The sequence below is a fragment of the Montipora foliosa genome, chromosome 10, assembly GCF_036669935.1.
Source record: "Montipora foliosa isolate CH-2021 chromosome 10, ASM3666993v2, whole genome shotgun sequence".
NCBI lineage: Eukaryota > Metazoa > Cnidaria > Anthozoa > Scleractinia > Acroporidae > Montipora > Montipora foliosa.
In genome coordinates this window covers 4544362-4567987 of record NC_090878.1, presented here as the reverse complement: position 1 = coordinate 4567987, position 23626 = coordinate 4544362, and the positions used below count along the sequence as shown (strand labels likewise).

Genomic DNA, 23626 nt, shown 5'->3' with positions numbered 1-23626 from the left:
CGATCCGTAAGGCCAGGGAAGCTCTTTTAATTTCAAAAGGCAGGACAATTGATGCCAACGGTCTTAATATCCGCGAAGAAACGTATTAGATGTCAGTTTATTATTTAGAGTGATTTCCGTTATTTTTCCGTTACTCATAGTATTTGAATTCAAAATCGTTGTAACTGCCATGTTTTATCACATTTTTTCCAGTATTACGTCAACATCCATTTACTATATATATATATATGTATATAGAGGCAATTCAATGTAAACTCTCATTGTTCCTGAAGAAGTCTGGTTTGGCCAGCCGAAATATAGTACGCCATTAAAATCAAATCTACGTTGTATCGGCTCTTGCTTAAAATACTTAGTTTCTTAACTTGTAATTACGCCGATCAGATCAAGCCACTGATCCAACGTACACCGACAGGAAGATTGTCCACGGTTGCTTGCTTCAAAAGACAAAACTCTGGAATTATACCCTGTAGGGATACATGAAGTACCTACGCCTCATTCTTTTTGTAGTGCCGCTGGACATAAATTGTATGCGGATTGGCAAAATGGAAGCCTCCAAGGAAATAAAATCTATGAAGCTTTGTGAGTAAAACTTCCTTTTTTGTACCTCTGTTGTATTTTTGAGATACATATGAGAGCGGCGCGATTGTCGACCGGCTTCTTCTGACAATTAAGATGAAAATGCTGATGGGTACAAAACAGGTCGTGGATCATGAGCACATCATGCACTCTTGTCGTTCGCATAGCAAAGACATTTTTATTTCCCTGAAAAAAAACCCGCAAACATTCTGATGTGAAAATTTATATTGCCACGGGAATTGTCAGCGATTGGCAATAAACTATCTGTAAAGAGTAAGCTATGTGCTCGTAGTTTGTGTATTTTGTAAATGCGTTTGTTTTGAAATCACCCAGAATCACCCCGCATGAAAGGGTGATATCGGATGGTTTTTGAGCGCATTTTGCAAGGTCATGGTGGTCGTTACACTGAGTGGTGGTGTCATTCAGCTGTACAAGCCCGACGTGATGGGTACTTGTGCCATCTTCTTGTTGATTTCAAGACTTTTGATGTAAATCCAACGTGTCACTGGAGCGTGACATATGGCCAATTGCGTTACCTGTGGGAACCGTGCATGATGGGCTTCTTTATTACTTCCATTTATGTACCTTTACAAAAAATTTTCATACGGATTTTAATTTTTTTATTTACTTTAAATTTCTAGATGACCACATTGACAGAGTCAGGAGAGAATTACAAGAGGTATAAACAGTGAGTGATGCTAAGGTCGACAGTGTTAATGAGAAGAATGATCGCTTTTCTTTCTTGAGAAAATTTCAGCTCTAGTACCACTAATACATGTTTCGTCAATTACCCTTCCCCTTTCACTAAGACAGAGAAGTCGTTTGAGCGGCTTGTTGAAACGCAATGAACAATACATCTTGCTTTTAAACTTTTAGCCCTTGAAAAAGGTGCAGTAATACATACTTACAATGCAATACTTTAACTCTCAAGTTTTTATCTCAGCGAAAACGAAGCAGGATGTATTTCTTTCACATTGTCGTTTTAACCTATCGACACTACAACGCTCAAAAATGATGAAAACAAATGTTTTCAAAGTTTTCCCACGCTTTTAACATCATCGTTTTCAAAAGTTTCCATACAAATGCGTTTTCAAAACGATGAATTTTCAAAACGCTCCACTTAAGTCAAAAGTCATGGTTTTCGTTACCGTTTTTGGGCGTTGTAGCGTGGATGATGGGCAAAAACGCGTGAAATAGTAAACGTTCTCAAACGAAAACGCATTCGTGTGGATCGATCCTTACGATGTCTTCTAAACTAAGTTGCTGGTGACATTTCTAACCGAATGGAGAACTTTGCTCAGCAGATGAATTTTGGGCAATAGTCCTGTACTTGACTTAACCCTCCAGCTATCGTGTCAACGCATCTCATCGCGCAGAATGCACGAAAATTCAAATTCGAATTGGTTGCCCGATAGCTATAAACAGTAAAGAAAATGACTAGTAAAAGGCCCACGACAAAAGGTTTTTAGAGATTGCTTGCTTCGTATTTGTCTTTCATAGCGGTTATCATATGGCTTTTTAAGATGAGATATTGATGGAATAAATAAGACCATTTTGAAGGTCTTACGAATAGTGGATTTAGTCGTTTTTTTCCCTCTGAATTTGGCCTGTTTTAGGGAAAATACTGTAGACTTTTCTACCTTTTAAACGGTTATCATATGGCTTTGACTCTTTGTTGTGTAAAGGCCTGTCCAAATGGTAAATGTTTTACGGTTAAACATGCTAAAACATTGTTGTTTGGCAAAACATTTTTCCGTTTGGCCACCTTGTTTTGTGCTGTTTAAACATGTTTTAACATGTTTTAACGTGTTGGGTAGGAATTGAACTCTGTGAAACATTCTATAAAACATCTTAAAGCATTTCTTTTGTTCTCGTGTTTGGTAAGCGATGTTTTGCGCGTTTGGACAGATGCTTAAAACATGTTTGATACGCGCATGTGTGCTGACTCCATTAGATTGTTTGTATCCATGGATACGGTGTCGCCTCACGCGCTCATTTCTCTCAAGATGGCGAACGAAGAGGACGTTTTAGTCGATCTGTCAGAAAATGTTATCGAAGATAACCCTACACCAAAGCGGAAAGGAAATAAAGCTAGGACAAGGAGATGGAATGACGAAGAGACGGACATGCTTATCGATATCACATGAAGGATAAGCGTGACAATGCTTATGAGAAAATTCAGGAAGAACTGGACATACCGATTGCTGAGATCAAGAACAAGATAATTGGGCTGCGTTCGCAGCTTAGTCGTGAAGTTGCTAAAACAAAGAGCAGATTTGGAGATACGGAATTGGAAGCTCAAAAGACCTGTATGTCTCGCCAGTGGCAAGAAATCGAATTGTTAATGTCAGTCGCTCTGCTGCACTTATGACTACCAGTTACCTGATAACGGGTTATATCAGGTTCAACAAGCTCCAGGATCTTTACGAAATCTTCATGGGTCATTAGCATCATTTCACGATAGCTGGGAGTATCTTCGATCATCAGTTCCTGAACGATATTGTTGAAATATCCTTTCTGTTCCCTTCTCCTTATCCAGCTCCTAGTCTTCTCTCGTTTAACTTCGCTTTTCTTGTCATCTTCTGACAATTTAACGAGCATTGTAGCCGCTACACATCGCCTTAGTTTCAGCGCTGTTGAATCACACATTCCGCCATGTTGAAAATAGGAGTCGGACAGTGAGGCACACTGGGTAATATAATGGACCACAATCCTTTGCTTCTGGAGATTAGTACTCGTTTTGATAAAACAGGTTTTAAGATGTTTTATGCCGTTTGGCCACTCTGTAAAACATAGACATGTTTTAGCATGTTTTGCGGTAAAACATTTACAGTTTGGACAGGCCTTAAGGAAGCTTTATGCCAAGTTTTATCGGAAAATGATGATAAATTTTAGATATTTACGCTGCGTAAATTTCCGCTCACTGATTGGACCTTAGGCTTGATCTTGCCTTAAAAACGTTGCTGAATTGAAGTAAAAAATCGCTTGTTACGTGGTCCATGTCTTTCCGTGGTCCATGTCGCATTAGCGTTTTTAAGAGTACACTCACGACCGCAATAAGATCTGAGCACTCCAATCTCAAGGTCCTTTTTTGACAAATGACAACTTGGTTTTCGTGTAACGAATAATCGCGCACAGTGAGATATTGCAGAACTCCGAGGTTTTGCTTTCAAAGTCGGCATATGTCTCCCCACAAAATTCAGTACTGAGATGACACCATCTTCTAACAAGAAACTTTAAACTTGGACTTCTCGAGCAGTTCTGCTCTTTGGAGCATTTTTGCAACAATGAACCGAACTCTACGCCTGGAACAAACTACATGAAAGGCTTTAAGAGCGGCAGCAATTGCTAAGACCGCTAAGACGTGGCCCTCGAGCAGGGTGTAACTTACAAAGGAAAATCAAGGAAAAGACCATACTTGGATATGGAAAGTATGACTATTCTGGAAATTTTAATAATGGCTATCTCAAACCTAAAGATCACCTTCCTTGGATGAAAAAGATGCAAATTTCTGCCAATCCACTCAACCAAAGCATACTCACTGCAAGCTTCATATCAAGAAACCACCACTGGAACAATTAGAAATGTAGTACCGTAAACTACAATCTATCGATAAAAAGTAGTTTATTGCTGATATCAATGAGACAAACCTTTTGCAGTATCATCGCAGTATACACTTCTGAATGCTGGTTTGAAATAGTAATACATAGGGCGCCAAAGCGTAACCTATGAACCAGTCTCTACTGAAATATTGATTCTTATTGGAAATAAACAAAACTAAAAACCTAAAAAAAAAAAAACTGTTATGTAAAAAGTCGTATTCAAGCGAAATCTATTAAACTATTATCCATATCTCTGGGGTGTTCTGTCTTGTTGCAGTTTTAAAGTTCCTTGCGATATTAGGGGTTCCTGATACCACTGCCTTTTGGACTCGCCTCAGGACAGAGTCTCCTCTAATGCCAAACAGCTGCTTGATATTTGATCTCACACTTGCAGAGCATCCTCCCAAGGCGTCAACCACATTATTGTGTTGCTGTACACTGTACCCTGGCAACTGCTAGCAAAACTCGTACCGCAGGGGAGCATATTTCAGTGCTTTCTCCTTGTCCTTCAAATTCCTATTTGAAATCCATGGGCAACTCATCTCTAACAAAACAATCTGTTATACACCGTACTTCTGTACTCTCCGCATACAGGGGGACGTCCCAGTAAGCTTTAGCTTTCTGGTTCTCGTAAAGAGCCTTGGGTCAGTTCTGCATGCGAATACCATGGTGGCATCATGTCAACAAGCTCAGCCTCTCTCAACAGCTCGAAGAAGATATATCTTCAAGGCAGCGTTGTGACACGATTATTATTATTATTATTATTATTATTATTATTATTATTATTATTATTATTATTATTATTATTATTATTATTATTAAAATGGCCTATTTACGAAGTTTAGGTATTCCACTTATGAGACATGTGTATAGAAAATTTTATTCTTGTTACTGCAGCTCGGATACAAAGAAGAGGATCCGTTGAAAGTGGAGGATGTGTGCAAGTATGATCAAATGCATTACTATGGCACGCAAGCTATTGACGAAGCAATAAAGGATCTGGGAATAAGGTAAATAGCTTTAGAAATGGTGTGAATATCGCAAACAGTTGACTTTGTTACACTGAGGTATATTTTTCTATTATACCTTATACTCGACCTTTCTGATTGGTTCACTCAATTTCGGTTATCAGCTCATATACCATATGACCTAATATAATCATACGGTCTCGGTTGGTCCAAGTGTCCAAACGTTCAGAATTTAGGGAAAATTATTAAAACAATTATTCCATACGCGCTTGTTGGATATGAGACTGGTCATAGCCAACTCATATCCAACGTGCGCTTTGGAATAATTGTAACCCCTCCACACACTGTTTGGAAAGAGTGTTGCGCAGAGATCCAGATGTTGTCGTTCGGCCTCTACAGTACACAGTATAACTTGTAGCCGATGTCCGGGACTTGCATGGGCCTGGTGTGGCGGACTTCTTCGTGGAGGTTAGGCTCTCAAAATCGTCCTGAATGACAAGAAGGACTCCAAGCTGGAATTAAGCTTTAAGAAGCGTTAAGAAGCAACGAGGATAGTAAAGATACATAAATGTTTTAAATAGCATTTTAGCAGGTGTTTGACAATTTTAATACGAATCTCCATATAAAAACATAGGGTTTCAAACTTCTATGCCATGTATTCCTTTCGGAATACGGTCAATTTAACGCACCCTAAATTAGTTAAATTTGTATGAGCAAATTTGTTACTTTATGGAATTTTTCTCAATACAGCTCCGCTCATCATATTCTTGATGTTGGTTCAGGCCTTGGCGGTCCCGCTCGTTACCTAGCGCACAAAACAAATTGCGCTGTCACGGCTCTTGAACTGCAAGAAGATTTGCACACGGAAGCTGAAAACCTTACTCGGAGATGCAATCTACAGCACAAGCTGTCACATATGTCGGGTGATTTTCTTCAGTTGGATTTAGGTGTGTTCCTTTCCTTGATGAATCGTTCCTGTTTAATTCACGAGTTATGTTTGCAATTACAGTACTTAACGATCTTCTTAGGAGTCAAAGGAATGAAGCCATATCATTTATGAAACTCGATTTAACCGGCCTGTTTGGTGTCTATGCATTTGATAATTAATAGCAAACCACCTGTTGGAAAGACGCATAAACTGGCTTATTAACCAACTGGAGGGACAGAGTGGTTGACTTAGTTGTCAGAGTTGGCTCTCTTTCTTAAGAGGGACTGATTGGTTTAAAGCAGACTTGGTGAATGCCTGCGTTACTTACTGACTGATCGTGACCGAACCGCGGTGAACTCATTAAGGGGAGCCTCTACCTCCACTAATTCCTCGAGTCAACAACCATTTCCCGAGTAAATTTATTTTTAGCAACAGGTTTTTCCTGCGAAAAGTATCATATGTCCCTTGATTCTGAGATATCTAGATAGCTTTGTTTTGATTGGCTTTTACAACAGTGGGGGTTGCTGAATCTCCCAAGGGTGACGTTCTATATATAAATCTATTCGAGAAAGGTTTGACTCATGGGCAAGTATGGGAGATAGACACTCCCCTTGATGAGCGCCTGCGTTGACTATTTGATTGACTGACCGCTGATCGAACTGAATGACAGAGCAAATGCCCTACTGGAGATGACCTTCAGGAAGAATGGAGTAGACCGCGCACCGGTGGCTCAGTTGGTTGAGCACCGGACTGTCACGCGGGAGGTCGTGAGTTCAACTCCAGCCGGACCAACACTCAGGGTCTTTAAATAACTGAGGAGAAAGTGCAGCCTTTGTAATTACATCTGCAAATGGTTAGACTCTCTAGTCTTCTCCGATAAGGACGATAAGACGGAGGTCCCGTCTCACAACCCTTGTTCATTAACTCTGTGGGACGTTAAAGATCCCACACACTATTCGAAATGAGTAGGGCACGGCGTTCCCGGTGTTGTGGTCTGACCTTTCCAGCATGTGGTCGGCTTGGCAGGATTAGCTTGAAGGGCTTCTGTGTGAATGAGACCACAATTGTGTATAACAGCCAGAAGTCAGGCTACTTAGCCAAGTGCTGGAGCCTGACTCAAACTCAAGCTCAAACTGATGAGGTAACTTCTATTTGATTGACTAACTAAGCCGAATGTAACTTTAAGAGTAACCGACCTAATCGCGAACTGACCGGTTTGCTGACTGGCTGGCAGGCAGGCTAATCGACTAACCGATTGGCTGGAAGGGCAGGCAAACAGATGTGCCCATGTGTCTACAGAACGACAGGTAAACGAAGGAATGGTCTGACAGACAACAATCGTTTGAATGGACTTAGCAACGTTACTCGGTTCCCGGGAACAGAAATACAAAGCCTTCAATTTTGAGGTCTTTGTTCCCTCTGTGGCTGAAAAATCATGTGTTAGCGCTTTTAAAATTTATGGATTGTTCGTTTTTTATTTTGTTTTAGGAGCTGACAAATTTGATTTTCTTGTTTCGTGGTTGGTGTTTCTACATATTGTGGACAAAAAACAATTATTTCAACAATGTTTCTATTCCTTGAAACCTGGTGGTAAAATGTAAGACTTGCTTTTATTGTTAATTTATATATTTCTGATATAATAAAGTTAGTTAGAGCTTCAAATTGTCGCTTTCATTCAAAAAGATGATTGCTTAGTTTAAAGTCTTTCGGGGGCCTCGTTTGCATTACAATCGGAGTGTGTGGAAGAAATCCCCTCAGTGTAATCATCCAAATCAAAATTACCAAGCAGTAGTTTCCTTTGGTGCTGTTTATTATGCTGTAACAAGGTGGTACTATCTTTCGAGTCTGTGGGTATAATCCTTAAGTGTGATCGTGCAAATGAAAGCTACTGAGCAGTACTTTGCTGTGATGCTGTTTATTATGCTGTACAAGGTGGTTCTATCTTTTGAGTCTGTGGGTGTAATCCTAAAGTGTGACCATTCAAATGAAAGCTACTGAGCAGTACTTTGCTGTGATGCTGTTTATTATGCTGTACAAGGTGGTTTTAACTTTGAGTCTGTGGGTGATATCCTAATTATAAAATGTGACAATTCAAATGTGATATTACTTCTTTTTTTTCATTCTGTGCTAGTTTTATAGAGGACTTTTTCCAGCAAACCGGAGTGGTCTTAACAAAGGAAGACAACGAAAGTTATGAAAGAGACTTGTACATGAAGAACTTGCCAGAAAAGGATGTGTATGTCAAACATCTGGAAGAAGCCGGATTCATTGATGTTGAAGTTTGTACTGTTTTAGTTTACAAATTCTTGTGAATCATAGCGCAAAACGTTTTACTGAATGTCGATATCGCATAAGACTGCTGTGGTTGGCAGACGAATTTTGGCGCGTTTGTAGTGAATGTCTTCATTGACTGTCTTATAGCAAGGACTCACATGGCGTCTTCTGCGTCCCTTCGTGCTGGTAGCTTCTAGGTGATCTGGTCCCATAATTTGGAGGACTGGGAGAAAAATCTTAACGCCGTATCCCACAACCGCGCGCGGCCTTAGGTGTTGTTTCCAAACTCCCTGCAAACTCAAAAACAGATCAACTCAAAACTCAACAGATCATTCCGTGTCTACCACATTTCTTGTTACTGAATGAACATTCAAGTAGACCCGACGATCTCTGACCTCGCCCCTGCCATGTTGAATTCGAAAATAAGGCCACGCGCGGTTGTGGGATACGGCGTAAGTCTTTTTACCCAGTCCTCCGAATTACGTCACCAAATCACCTGGTTACAGCTGTATGAAATTATTCTCGTGGACCTATTTGTAGGAAACTAATCAGAGCCCTTTGCCATATTCAGTGACAATCACTGTTATAACGAGGCACATTTTTCTGGTTTCAGTTTTTAGACCTCACCAGTGAGTTCCTCTCCTTCGTTTCAAAGCGACAACAGGAGTTCAACGAACATAAAGAACGGCATGTGCGAGTGATCGGCCAAGGTGCTTACGATGGTTTGAATTATTTCTATACAACAGTGAAGAGATTGTTTGCGGACGGCCTTTGTGGTGGATGTCGAGTAACTGCATCCAAACCAACATCCTAGCTATCTCTATCGCATTCGTCTTAATCTTCAAACACTTTGACATAATTCCACAGGCAAATCATATAGACTCGCTGAAATCTGCTTTACAATTGTCTCAGCTCAGTTGATGATCACTTGACGTTTGGAGGAGACGTTAAAGCCGTTGTCAAATCGACGAAAAGGCAAGTCCTTATCAACAGCCCATGTATTGTCAACTTTGGCGTGACGTCATGGCCGCCATGCGTACCCCTGAGAAAACAAACGGCGGCCAAGTTTGTGAGATTCAACTCTATTCTCATGCAAACCTTATCTTTTGTTTTGGCGATGACTAATAATCAAGTGAGTGAAAAAGAGCTATAGAAATTGATGGACAAATTTTTAAAACTTAGCTAATCTATCAAACGTGAATTTCACCGAACTGACCGAATGTGTGCTGAAAACAATCAGAACTGCAAATAAATTCCCAATATATTTTTAAAAAATATCTTGCTGTTGTGAATTTTTATTTTGCCATTGCTGTGGTTTTGCGGCTCGTAAAAGCACAGCGTTTTCTGTGTGTGGAGTTCATTTTATTACTTCCGAGCACAAGTGCTCTGATACTCAGCAAGAGTACTAGAGCAATTTTCAATTGATTGTCGAAGGTAATTAGCGAATTACTTTGGTTTTGCATTACTTCGCTCACTGATTGGTTCCAAGTTCTCGCGCCACTTTTTCAAACAATCAGAAGTGAAACCAAAACCAATGGTGGCTCGCGCGTGCACATTTTCCCGCGCTTTGTGTCGGTTACGTATAATTACCTCGAGTTTTGATTGGTTTACCGGATTGTTTCCGTCCTTTTGGATTGGCTAAAGTAATCACTTTGGTTTTGGTTTTACGACACTCGATTGAAACTTGCTCTAAGCAAATCAAATCAAATTACCGTGATACTTTTGAGAATGAGACTTCTTTTACTCTGTCTAACGCCAGACGATTTTACTCGTCAATTGGGGGCACGTTAGGTGTAAATGCGTTTACAACATCTAGGTCCACTCAAGAACTATTGCCCCTTCAACACTTTCATTCCCACGATCGAAACGTTCATTCTCCTATTGCTAGTGCCATCGGTTTCTTTGTTGGGTAGTCATGAGAATTTGGTGTTACATCAAGATCACGCCTCTTAAGCTGATAATATTCTCGATTCTCAATACCTGTCTGACTGACATTTCATTGAAATTGTGAGGAGGATTTACGTACCGAAATTTGATACATGCAGCGACGAAATACCTATAATACAGGATAGCGAAAATGGACAGCAGCATTGGCACCTCTCGTGGTGTGGACAAGTTGCGTCGTACTATAACGACTTATACGAGGTCCCAAAATCTATTGTTTTCGCTCATTTGCATTAGATTCGGCACATGTAAAATGCGACGTAAAACGGGTCTTACCCTCGCTAGACAGACTGTTCCAGGTAATGGCACCCCAGTAACGAAAACTCTTTTTAAGAGCTTCCGAGTTTGGTCTTGGGATGAACAGATTTAGCTCTGAATTTTTCGTATATGTACTTTGGCAATTCCTTGTTAGCGGAGGTCTCTCTTTTCTTTTGCGTTCGCTTGGCTGACGAGTACGGGAAAAGAGAGCTCTATCATTGGTCGAAACTCACTGTGTTGAGCATATGCGGCGGTTACTTAGCGACCGAATCTTCATGTGATACTTCATGTTGTGTAGGCTCACTTAACAAAAGCGGAACTACTGTAAAGGAATGCGCGAGACACAGCGAGCTCAAATGTATAATGATAATGGGGAATGCGGTTTGAAGTGTGCCGTCCAAGGTTGCACGGCGGTTGGAAAAAAGCGAGTTTCGACCCATGCCAGAGGCATCTTTTTCCATACAACGCAAAAAGAAAAGAAGGGAAGGGTAGAAGACACACATGATGTAAAACAATAGAACAAAAATCGTGAAACAATACCTTATCAAAATTCTAAATCCCTTAAGACCCCTAAAGCTTTTGTTACATCATGTGCGTCTTCTACACGAAGTAAAAGCCAAAAGAAGAGACCTGTGCTAGCAGGTAACTTTGACAATTGTTCCTTCACTTTTTTGAACATGAGAGTTTTCATTTGTTTGATACGTCTGTCAGAGAGGCTCGTCCAGTTAAGAACCGAAAGAATCTGAGAGGATCTCACATCCCACTGATCAGCTCCGGTTATTACACGAGCATGTTTTGTAATTTTTTGAGTTTATTACTCAAGCCATTACCAATGCCACCCCAGCTACAGCACTACAATACAGTAAACACCCGCATATAAGAACTTGAATGGTCACACTTTAGGATTACACCCACAGACTCCGAAAAGCTATATAGTAGTCTATCAGACATGACAACAGTCAGGGAACCACCTTGCACAGCATAATAACAGACCCCTAAAGCTGCGTATTTTAAGTCAGATTATACTTTTATTTCAAGCGTATCCGGTCACAGTGCGTAAAAAAAAAACAGTATTACAAACTCAAGTGGCCTTATCCAATTTCCATGAGCGTAAACACCCGCATATAAGAACCCTTTTTTTCAGGCTTAAGGGTGATCGTGTTCTTATTTGAGGGGTGCTTAGTGAGAAATCAGCCTGAAAGTGTTCTTAAAATGTTCTTAAAATTGGTTTCAGAAATACTTCGAATTATACATTAATAGAGGTTTAATTAACTTACAATTCTGTTTTGTAATAGGTTTTATAGTTTGTAGTGGTAATGGTAATGAATTTATATAGCGCATTTTCTATTATATATTCAAATGCGCTTTACAAGCAAGTGATCTATGGGTGAGATCGGACATCAGCATATACAGGCGCCGCTGGCAGCCGCTATCAGTCCATTAGCGATCTCACACAGCACATGAATGAATGAAATGAGCCCTGACCACAACACCGGGAGCTCCATGCCCTAGTCTTTACGAATAGTGTGTGGATATTTTACGTCCCACAGGATTAGGAACATTGAAGGGTTGTGAGATGGGGCCTACGGTTTATAGTCCTTATCCGAGAAGACTTGAAAGCCTAACCATTTGCGGATGTAATTACAAAGGCAGCACTTTCTTCTCAGTTATAATTTAAGACCCTGAGTGTTGGTCCGGCCTGAGTCGAACTCACGACCACCCGCATGGCAGCCCGATGCCTCAACCAACTGAGCCTGAAGACCATAGTACTTTGATATAAGGTACTGTATTGTGTCCTTATCTCAATACCCTTTCCCTTTGTATTAAGAACATGTTTTGTTTATCAGGCTGAATTTGTTCTTAAGTTTAAATATGGTGTTTTATTTCAGCCTGATGTTCTTAATCCACTTCTTCTTATATGCGGGTGTTTACTTTAATCAAGATGCATGTGGCAAAATGAGAGACTTGTAAATGGTTTAAACCCGCTCGTTTGACAAACTTCGTAAATTGTTTAGTGATGGAGTCGAATTCTGGACCACCAATGACAAGGCCAACCAGTAGTCAGAATATAAAATGGAAATTCCAGCTCCCTAGCCTCTGGACCACCTGCCCTTAAGTGATACCAGAACACATGCAGTAGAATGAGAGGCACATGAAGAAAAACTTGGTCCCTCGACCTTGACGGCAGCCCTTTTTGTTGTCTGTTAGAATATAAGAGGTTTCGATTACCTTTGCCGTTCTCCATTTTAAGCCAGATGTAAGCTAATAAGTATTTACGCAAACATGTTTAAGATGTTCGATGCCCAAGGTCATTCGGAAAACTCAAAGACAAAATGTCTATAATTCTATTTACAATAATAAACTTTTCCAATCAGTTTCCCAAACAAGCGGAAGTGAATATTTATGACTGAAATTTCAGAAAGCATATGTGAAGTTATGATCAGCGTTTTTAGTTTTGTTAGTCCACCGAGATGGGACTTGATCGATGTTCTCATTGATGGCAGGTAGAAACTAGTCTTTGTAAAGAAAGTAAGGTAATCGCGCGACTTTATTGCCTTTTTTTCTTGAGCTACAGTAAAACACGAGAAATATTCAGAGGCTTAAGATCAACAAAATTATCGTTTTTACTGACGCAAGTTGATGACAGGCTTGTATTCAAGGAATGTCGTCAAAAGTTCGAATCAAAGACCTACCGACTAGGAAAAACACCCGGAAAGAAGTAAAAACTTTTTTAGATAATCTCATTTTCGCCTTTCGAGGGCAAGAATGTGAGGTCCCAGTAAACAAGACCGAATACCTCACGTGCGATATCGCGAAGTCTTATCCACCGAGAATTCGAGATTATTGAAGGAATGAATAATCAAGCTACTTTTGTCGTCACGTCAATGTGACTCAACACTGGTTACCTTTCATCCATCCAAGGATGATTACGGGATGCCCGTCTATCACAGGGCACCCATCATTAAAAAGACTTCCAACTTAGTCACGTCCTTGGTCTTCTTAGGTAGGGTGCCATACCTTTAAGTACTCTCAATATACACCATGACTAGGAGCTTTTCCACTCATCGTTGAGGGTTTAATAGTCTACTTTCAGATACCAGACATGTTAGAGACGCCACGTCAGTGAGCAATAGGCAATTTTGCCGCAAGATACCAAAGATAGAGTGTTCATGCGTTTCTTGGGTTGCTCAGTGTCCATCACAGTATACCCAGAATGGTGAGTATGTTTGATAGCACTAAAAAGATACTTATTTATAGATGATAATAATGACCGTCGGACATTTTTGTGGGAATAATCGACGTGCTCCTAACAGAGTCGGACTTATGACCTTCCGAAAACTCTGAGTCCGAATGCTGAATCACTGAGCCTCAGGATGGCAGAGGAGTCGCTCCATTACGCAACATTACGGACAACGTTCACAATGACGTATTGATCGACTCCAATCCCGAACTGGGAAATAGGCGCCACTGTATTACAACCCTCACAAAAAGGAATCCACGACTTGAACCTGACAAACCACACATTTCTCATCGGAATCATCGACTTCTCAGACCATCTGTATTTAGAACATATTGCACGTTATCCATATTGTAAAGGGAGTTTCTGTAAACCGTAATCATTGCTCAAGGGCGTAGCTAGGGGGGGGGGGGGTGGTCCTGGGGTGCCCGTGACCCCCCCTTTGTAAGCCTTTTTTACAAAAAATAACCTACAATATTCAGGTTGCGAAAACGCGATTACCCTCTGTTTGACACAGTGTGACCCCCCCTTTGAAAAATCCTGGCTACGCCCATATAATGCTTGTAAAACCCTGACGAAGAAAAGCATTGCCATTCAAAATATTGGCTTTAAATGATATGCTCCTTCTCCGTTCAATCAGCTTCTCTCTTTTTGGTGTTTGATTATATTTGGAACGCCTTCCCTTGTAAAATATTGTTATCTCAGTTAGCTAATCAATGCACAAGGTCTTCAAAACGTGACTTGAATAGAAAATACCCTTTGAATTTACTAGCGATGCAAGCACAAGCAGTAGAAACTAGTAACCAAGCCCCTATACTTCGACCGTTCGTGGATTTTTACCCTCAGGGGCCGAATGGACTCTTGGCGATGCTAATTACCACTATTAAAAGAAAAGTGTGCGAGCAGTAGCAACCGGAGAGGACTGACTTCAGTGGCGTTAATCCTCTCTGTGCATGATAAAATTGGGTACCTAAATTACATTTAAAAACATAGATCATGTTATTGGCAGTTTCTTCGGGTAATCTTGACAAATATCTGTCATTGACTGTGGGAAGCATCGTGGCCAAGTTGCTAGGGTGGCGGACTTGCAGTCCAGAGTTCTCAGGCTACAGTACCCTCAGATCAATAGTTTCGTTTCGGTGGATGAATGTTCTGGGTGTAATCTCTGGTCCCACGCCTCGGTTGCCTTTGCACGTAGCCGACTGGTGTGTCTCCTAATTTAGATTCTTTCTATATTTATTTATTTATTTATTTATATATTTATTTATTACAATTTATGGCATGCAAAAAACAGAGTCCAAGGGATGAATTGTAAAAGAGGAAAGACCCCATCAAGAGAAAATGAGGGGACAGAGAGGGAGGCTCAAGGCGTTGGCCGGGATATGTTATGTCCACGAAAGTTATTTTTAGACGAGCGGAAGTCTTTGTTCTAGGGGATGTCTGTCTTCCGAAACGTCCGCATGCAGTCTTGCTTCGCTCTCGGGTTCTTAGTGAAAAGAGAAAATGATGGCGCACGTGGAAGGCTGATGAATATATATTTTCTTTCAAACATCGGACCGAGGTTGGCCTGCATGCGGACGTCTCAGAAGACTTCCGCTCGTCTAAAAATAACTTTCGTGGACATGACTTATCCCAAGGGCTGGACCCGGAGCCTCCTTCTCTGTCCCCTCATTTTCTCTTGACCCCATATGAAAGCAGATCACGCGGATTTCATGATAAGTGTCACGAAGTGTCCCCTTGGTCTTCCGCCCAACTTCAACATCACGCGTGTCTCGGAATACAGACAATTAAAGTCACAAAATTTCCCGAAATGCTGCCCCTCAAAAAAGGATAGGATAAACAGCTGCATTTACCCCAATCTAAAAATAGCGCTAACCTTTACCCTACCTTATCGCTGGAAATAAGTGACAAAGGCTTAGACCTAAATACACTTAGTGTTGGATGTCAAAATTGTGCGTGTATCTAATTAGAGTCAATTCTGGACATAAGTGCAGACGTCATTTCGGACTCATAAATATTTGTCAGGATGCTTCATTGCATTGGCTCTGAAAAGCCACAACGAGGAGCGATCAATCAAGTTAATTGTTTTCGTAACGAAACAGCTCTTGACGAGTCTACCTCTTTGTTGAGAGTCGATGGTAACATTTCTAGGGTCGAGAGTTTTTCTTTTGACCCGATCAAGTGTTTGTAAGCAATCAGTTTGTTAAAGGGGCATATCCTTCCGGGGCTATTTTGTTTAGCCTTTTCTATTAGGAAAAGGAGCAAATTGAAGACTTAAAACGAAATGTACTCCGGATTTTTATTCCAAAAGAGTACGATTAGCATTTCATCCAGCTGTTTTGCCGAAAGAATGCTTGGTGAGATCCCGGGAAGAGGGGGAGGGGGGGGAGGAGAAGGGGAGGGGGGACTCGCATATGAAAGGGGCGAGGATGCTCGTCGTCTTCGGAGTGTAAATTTCGGATTTTGGTCTCACTTAGGGTTTTTTGGGCAAAACGCCATCATATGTAGCCGTGACGGTCTCGTTGAGGGTTGCACGAGAAGAAATATAAAATTATGTATTTGATGTGCTTTAAATATGGTCTCTTTTAGGGTTTAAAAAAGCCTGGAGACACGCCCAGATTGGTCTCCTTTAGGGGTTTGATTCAAAATGTCCGACGAGCACCCCCCGGCCCTATTTACATGCGAGTATCCTCCCCCCCCCCCTAGTGACATGTTGTTTCGATTATCAAACAAAGTCGGTACAAGAACAAAAAAGACAATGTCAGTATGAAAAGTAGACTATTTTTGAAACAGCTGTCCATGGGGTAACTAAACTTGAGCCGGCTGTCAGTAAAGGAATGAGATTAAATGATTTGTTTTGATCATGAGGCGTTATTAAAATTCAGATGATTCCGACATTACAGTCCTAACTCTTCGGGCAACAAAAAGTAGCTTAGTCAAGGGGGATTCGGCATTAACCCCTAACGATTACAGAGGATCTAGTATACCTTTGGTCAGTGGCCTAAAAAATCGCCTTTTTTGTTTTTTCACAAAAAGTTTTAAATTGCCATTCTCGTATGCAAACGCGCGTTAGCTTTTTTCCTCTTTATATAAATCTTCCTTTAGTTTTGATCCACTTTCTAGCTACACCTGTGTAAGCTATACCGCTAAAGTGACAGACGAGCAAGATTAATAGCTTCCTGGTCTTGAGGTCAAGTCCTTATAAAACTAATTAGCGGTAAGTTCTAACGCATGTTATGCTCAAGGGCCCCGCTCTTGAAAAGCTAATTACAGTGCAAGCAACACTACTCAGTTGAAAGTCCTGCAACCTTAGAAAGCGGTCAATGGGGTAAAGTAATTTACCTTACTGAGATTCTGAAACAAAATGCATGGCGGCCGTTTCTTTAGCACGCGTCACTCAGTGACACCAAGAATAATACCATATACTTAAGCCCGCTAAGGAAGTGTCGTAAATCACGGTCCGTCAGGCGAGGGCTCAGCAAACCACAACACTTTGATCGAGGGCTCGCGTGGTTTCTCCCAGAAGGATTTCGTGATCATAAAAGCTAATTACTTTCCATGCACTACCTCACAAACTTCGAGCTTAAAAATGCCATCGTGGAATAAACATAGTTTCAACGGTCTGCGTTGCCAAGGCATGTGAAATTGTATGACGTCATCCTGTTTCCTATATACACGTAAATAAAATGCTCTTTGCATCATGTCCCCGCCCCTATTCACATGTGAGTACCCCCTCCCTCCCCCCCCCCCCCGAGCGACATGTTGTCATTTAAAATGGGTTTACCTTTGTGTTAAGTTTTTGTTTGTTATAAATGGGCAATAATTGGATTTCTTGATATTCATGCATGTAACTTAAAGAATCGGAAATAACTCCGGTCCTCGTTCGCCGGGTGGTAAACTGTAATTCCTGCGGGTAACCACAATTTGCAAACAGAAACGAGCATCTTACGGTCATTAACGTTGATCACGGTGCGTTTGTAAACAAATGTTGCAATGTCAATTAATGAAGGAAGACACACTTTAACATATGAATGAAGGGGGTAGTTTCTAAAAAAACTGTGGTGCTGCGTCGGTGGGGAAGTAGTATACAAAAATTTGGTTTTATCAACGGAGTTGATAATGTAAATTGGCCACCGTACAGAGATTCTAAAAGATGACGTTTCAAGCGTTAGCGAATCTCTGTACGGTGGCCAATTTACATTATCAACTCCGTTGATAAAACCAAATTTTTGTACACTTTAAGGACGGTGCCTACTAATTAACAATATTTTTGCCCCGGTGTGTGATTATGCAGGAAATGTAGATCTTAACAAGTGTTATCAAAATCCAAAAAGAAAATTGGGGGTAACCACGCATTTTTCAAAGATAATTCATGAATAATATTTTAAAATACAAAGCAATTTATGGCGTTCTTTCTCAAATTGAAACTTAATTATCTCTCAAAAATGCATGGTTACCCCCAATTTTCTTTTTGGAAAGCAAGAGTACTTACTAAGATCTACTTTTTTCGGATAGTTTTAAACCGCGCAAAAATATTCCTGTATTAGTAAGCATCACCGATAGGAAAACCGAGTATCTCGCGATGCGCAGAACATATGCGCAATAACAATAGTAGGCACCGTCCTTAACATAGGTAAGCACAAATAAGAACCCCAAGGGAGGAATAATTTGAGCAGAAACGCAAGTACTCTCCTGAGACTTGTTTTCCCTTCTATCCGTGAAAAAATTTCTATGTTTAATTAGTATTATCTCCAGGGAACTGATGTTGTCAGAGAATATTTTCCGTGAAACCAGGAATATTTGTTAGGACTTCAGTGATTATTTTCTTTAGTAAAGAGAATCAAGTGAAAATAAGTGTACCGTGGTTGTAAATGGTACTGAGGATTCCTAGGATGACTTTTCTGTTCAAGTTTTCTAAAAGTCAGTCATTCACAACAGTCTTTCCCAGGACAAGACTCATCTCGTTCGGCGATTGAGCGCTCAGAGGCAGAGAATGGGAAAAATAGGCTTTAAATTCCATCACGTTCAGGGAAGTGCATTAGAACTGTAACTCTAGAACGAACTTGATATGATACTTCACGTGTTTTTCATTACGATATTTATAGCCTGTTCCAGGGGTTTAGATACCAGGAACCGGCAAAACTTCACCACGAAAGAGTTCTTCGCTCTCAGCTCCTCAGGCTTTTCTTGGTCAGAAGGTCTCAAGCAGACCATCCGTTCTCAGGCATTCGCGAAGGTGCGCTTGCGCAGTAACAGATTAACTTGAAATCTGTGATGTCTTTTTTGGTGATCATGACAAAACTTTGTCCATTGTTGATACAACAATCCCAGCTGGACTATGATAAAACAGTTTTAAGTGGTGTCCTAATATTCAGAGAGACAGGCTTCAAAATAGAAATTAGACAAAAAGCTTCGCGCCTATAACACATCGCAAGACTTTAAGCATAGCTTCCGGTGATTAAGAGATTGATAACAACGTACGTGAGGCAGGGAACCTTGGCGGTCGGTATAATCATTCATTGATTGCGCAGGAATGTGTTCTTTAATTGTTCAATGATTGCGTCATATCTTGCCATCAACGAACCGCGGGAAATCTTCATTGTTAAGGTTTCATGCGCGTATTAAAGGAACTAACAAGTAGAGTGATATTAAATAAATATCAAAAAGTGTCAGTAGTCTTTTTAAAAATGGCAGACGTTTCGGATGTAGAACCCTTCTTCAGTGTCAAAAAAACCATTGAAAAAATACATACATACTCTATTATTATGCTTCCCAAAAGGGTTCTTCCACTATGATTAAATTACATACATATAATTACATTTAAAAAGTTAATAAGTATATGATAATGCTAAAAATAAATAGATAAGTAAATGAGACAATAAAATAGATAATGGTGGCAATAAATCAATTAATCATAAAATAGATGTTTTTTCTTAAAAGTTTGTACGTTATTAATATCCTTAAGTTCCTTAGATAAATTATTAAAAAAGGATGATTCTCTATATGCGAAGGATTTCTGACCCATTTCGATTCTGCATTTTGAGATTGTTCTTTTCCCTGGTGTTCCTCATGATAGTGTTCTTTCCTCTAGTGTTCCATGAATCAAGTCACTTTTTAAATAAAGTTGAAATTGATATTAAGTCCATCAGGCTGTACAGTATCCAGATGGAAAATCAACTTCATTTCACGTTGCTTCTGTTGGAGATTAGTACCGTGGCATAACTGCAAATATTGTGGCCCGCTGAGTAGAAATGCTGAGCCACAGGGAAGCCAGGAACTATGTCATTCAACGCGAATGCGCAAGTTGGTCAGGAGGCTTTTCAACACTTCCTTCTCGATTTCTTCAAATCCTCAGCTTTCGAAGATTTGGACAGCCGGTTATTTCATCTGCTTAAAACGCGTTCATCTTCAGAAAGTTGCATGAGTTAAAAATTTCATAGGCACGTGAAAGCTTCTTTCTGTGCAGCCTGAACGTGTGATCGACTCGACAGTAATGATGGCTGAAAATCACAGCAGGTGTGATGAGCTCCAAGCTAACTTAGTGCCAGCCGGTCTCCACTGTGTATCTGCCTCAGTGGCTCTGATAGTCACCTGATCAATAATACTAATTATTATTCCACTATTACGCCATTTTACCATATTTGGTCAAAAGAACGCGCAAAGTATGAGACGGTAATCCACTGTAGTGTCCCGGTTTGACCGGTTTAGAACAGAGCAAATGTGGACGAAACGGCAGTTTTCCATGAAAGAAATTGTTTTCAACACGACGCAAAGCCTGAGAATTAAGCTTATCATCGCTTGTCACTTGTCATTTCGTCTATACAATCAAATAAAGGACATTTGGCTGGCTGTTTGTGCTGTTTATATCGTTCGCAAGCGCCCTGAAGGACAGATGATGCAATTTTTTAGAAACACTCTTACCAAATAAAATTGAAGCAAAATAACACCTTTTTGTATTGGAATAATAAATCTCTTATTCGATGGTTTAATATATAATACTCACGGACATTTTCTCATTGCTCGTATCAGCGCGTATTATATGTTAAACCATCGAATAAGATGTATTTATTAATATCGCAAAGGGCTACTGGCAATGACCTTAACTAAACAACTTAATTCAAACATCCCTGTCATTCAGCTGTTGTCTGAGTAAAGACGGATTCAATAAAGCAAAGATACGATGATTTGGCTGAGGTTTCTAGGAGAATATTTGGATTTAAGGTAACAATATCTTTTTTTACAATTGGCATTGCAATCGCTTTGTATAACCTAGGGCGAGTAAGGTGCGAGGGTTAATGTAGTTCACTATAAAGGTGGAAGTAGCGCAGGGTTAGGGTTTACGGGTTAGTCAAGGTGTTAAGTTGTGCGGTACTGAAAGACTCCTTAAGCAATCTCGTTACAAGCGGTAGATCATGTCCATTCAAAGTGTATGGAAGTCAGAGGATTGAGGAGCAATCATTTAATTTAAGTTTGCACTCACGAAATAAACTTATTCCGAAGGGTAAAGGAATGCATTAAAAGAATCAGCGATCAATAGGAGAAACCAACAAACGGACGGCGATCGACGAAGCCCGGGGGGGGGGGGGACTCCCATACGAAACAGACGGGGATGCTCGTCGGAAATTTTGAATTTAACCCCTAAAGGAGACCAATCTAGGCGTGGCTTAAGCAAATTTTGACCCCTAAAAGAGACCGTTCAAAAACACAAAAATACGACACACAATGAGTTTTAATGATAAAAAGGCATAATCATCGAATGATTTTATCTAAAAAGAAAATTTAAAAGGAAATTTGACTTCTGTTTCTCTTCGCGTAATTCTGTGTTCCTTCGCGGAACCCTAAACGAGACCTTGGTGGCATAAAATATTGGCGCTTTGCCCGGAACACCCTAAGCGAGACCAAAATCCAAAATTTACACCCCTAAGCGAGACGACGAGCATCCCCGTCTGTTTCATATGGGAGTCCCCCCCGGGCGACGAAGGTAGAACTTGAATGAGGATATCACCACCACAGACTGATAGATGACGACTTACTTATTAGCCTACCATTGAGGCAAATCGAATAGAAATTACATCTGTTATAGAGACATTCTTTTTGGAGCTGTTTTGAAGTACCTTGAGTTATCTAACCAATTCAACATTTAAAGAATTTATCATATTTGCTACATTCCCCTCAATTCATTGGACAACATAGATTCCAAGGGATTCCGAGGAGTTAATTCGATTACTGTCAACGACTTCCTCGTAATTAATTACCTTTTGCCGTGGGCTCTGTCAATTAAGCCCACAGTGATGTTTTCCTATTTGATATGTTTTGATAGACGTGATAGAAACTGATGGATAAACATGCTGAAAAGTATTAAACCGGCGGGTAGTATCAGTCATTATTGTATAGATACTGATGAAATACCAAGATTTCTCCCTTTACTAAAAAATCATATCTTCATCGCGTGCAGTGAACGTATCATTTTTATCTTTCACATGTGAGAAGTAGGTGTCGTCATGGTAACGAACACGATTAGCCCATAAAACGCGAGCTTCGTCTTCATTGTAAGATACTTTTGTGCTTCAATATGATTCTTCTCTACTACATTAACATTTTTATTGCAAATTTTACATTATCATGATTTGTTTTTCATAACTTTCATATCTTGTTTCATGTTACACAACATGAGTGTTTTAGCGGTTGGTGACCACTTTTTCATCATTTCGAAAGAGAATAAAACAAGTTGTTTTAAATCTGGACATTTCATCAATATCTATAAAATAAACCGAACATTACATGGCCGCTTGGGGATACGAATTTTATCTTCTCGTGCTGAAAGTCTTTCTCACTTGTTCGCATCGCTCACTCGTGAGAGATACTCAGTACGAGAAGATAAAATTCGTATCCCCAAGAGGCCATATAATATACTCTATATACATATATCTTAATTTATTTGCATGACTTGTGCCCAAACCTCTTAAAATGCTTTTCTCACTTCCCTGACACTTTCTGAAATTGTCAAATTTGAACAGTTTAGGGGAATTTCTAAAGGAATGTTCCACTTTCGCAAGCTTCTAGATATGCACATTATCATGACAAATTAGCACCGTCCTTAGGCCATCAAACAAGCCGTCTAAATGTCGGGGTCAATTCTGCTCTTCAGACCAAATAATCCGCTGTTGTGTTATTTAAACGGAAATACTGAAACCTTTTATCGGTAAAGCTGTTCTAAGACTTGCTATTCCTACATATTTTTCTTTTAAAAGAAGAGAGGTATAACAATTTATTTTAGTGATACCAACTCAGGAGAAATCATGCCACTGATTTTGAATGCTGCATGTGCCACTAGCACCAGAGATCTAGAGACCATTAATGTTCTTAGGTGCAGATTTCCTCTGTTGTGAGAGCAGGTTTGATCCCGGCAAACTTGGAGTTATGTGGGAGGCGTTAGTTATCAAACTCTGCTCGATCTTTCGCCTCTCATCTACAATTTATTCCGAGTGCTCCTTTTCAGGAACCGAACCTCCGACCTTCAATCGATTGCTAGTCAACGAATGCTCGGATTGCGCGAATGTACCATTTGGACAATTATAGCGAGACAATTTTTACCTGATACCACGAGTGCAATCCTTTGTGCGGCTACTTAGTCAGTTGCAGACCAATCAGATGCGTTGTGGTCATCAGGCCCAATCGGATTGGGCATAATTTGGCGGGAATCGTATTCTAAATTTTGATGATACAGGAAACTGCATGATGGACCAAGGCCAGATGAGAGAGATCGACAATTCTGGCTTATGGGCTTCTAGCAATAGATACAATAGAGAGATTTAACATTGCGTTTTCGTGAAACGTT

The 23626-nt window shown here is 40.3% G+C and overlaps 2 protein-coding genes across 2 annotated transcripts in view; both read left to right on the top strand.

The window, feature by feature from the left end:
* Positions 1 to 471: 471 nt before the first annotated feature.
* LOC137973935 (uncharacterized) lies at positions 472 to 9625 on the top strand. The gene is made up of 7 exons (XM_068820841.1): positions 472 to 579; positions 1218 to 1255; positions 5076 to 5188; positions 5897 to 6093; positions 7563 to 7671; positions 8206 to 8353; positions 8962 to 9625. The coding sequence occupies exons 1-7, from the start codon at positions 477 to 479 to the stop codon at positions 9160 to 9162; spliced, it is 909 nt and encodes a 302-aa protein (XP_068676942.1). The 5' UTR covers positions 472 to 476; the 3' UTR covers positions 9163 to 9625.
* Positions 9626 to 13404: 3779 nt separating this feature from the next.
* Positions 13405 to 23626, top strand: part of LOC137974021 (protein patched homolog 1-like) — a 71029-nt gene continuing 60807 nt past the window's right edge. The window contains exons 1-2 of the mRNA XM_068820946.1: positions 13405 to 13554; positions 13634 to 13767. The gene's annotated coding sequence lies outside the window, so the exon portion shown is untranslated. The remainder of the gene's footprint in view (positions 13555 to 13633; positions 13768 to 23626) is intronic.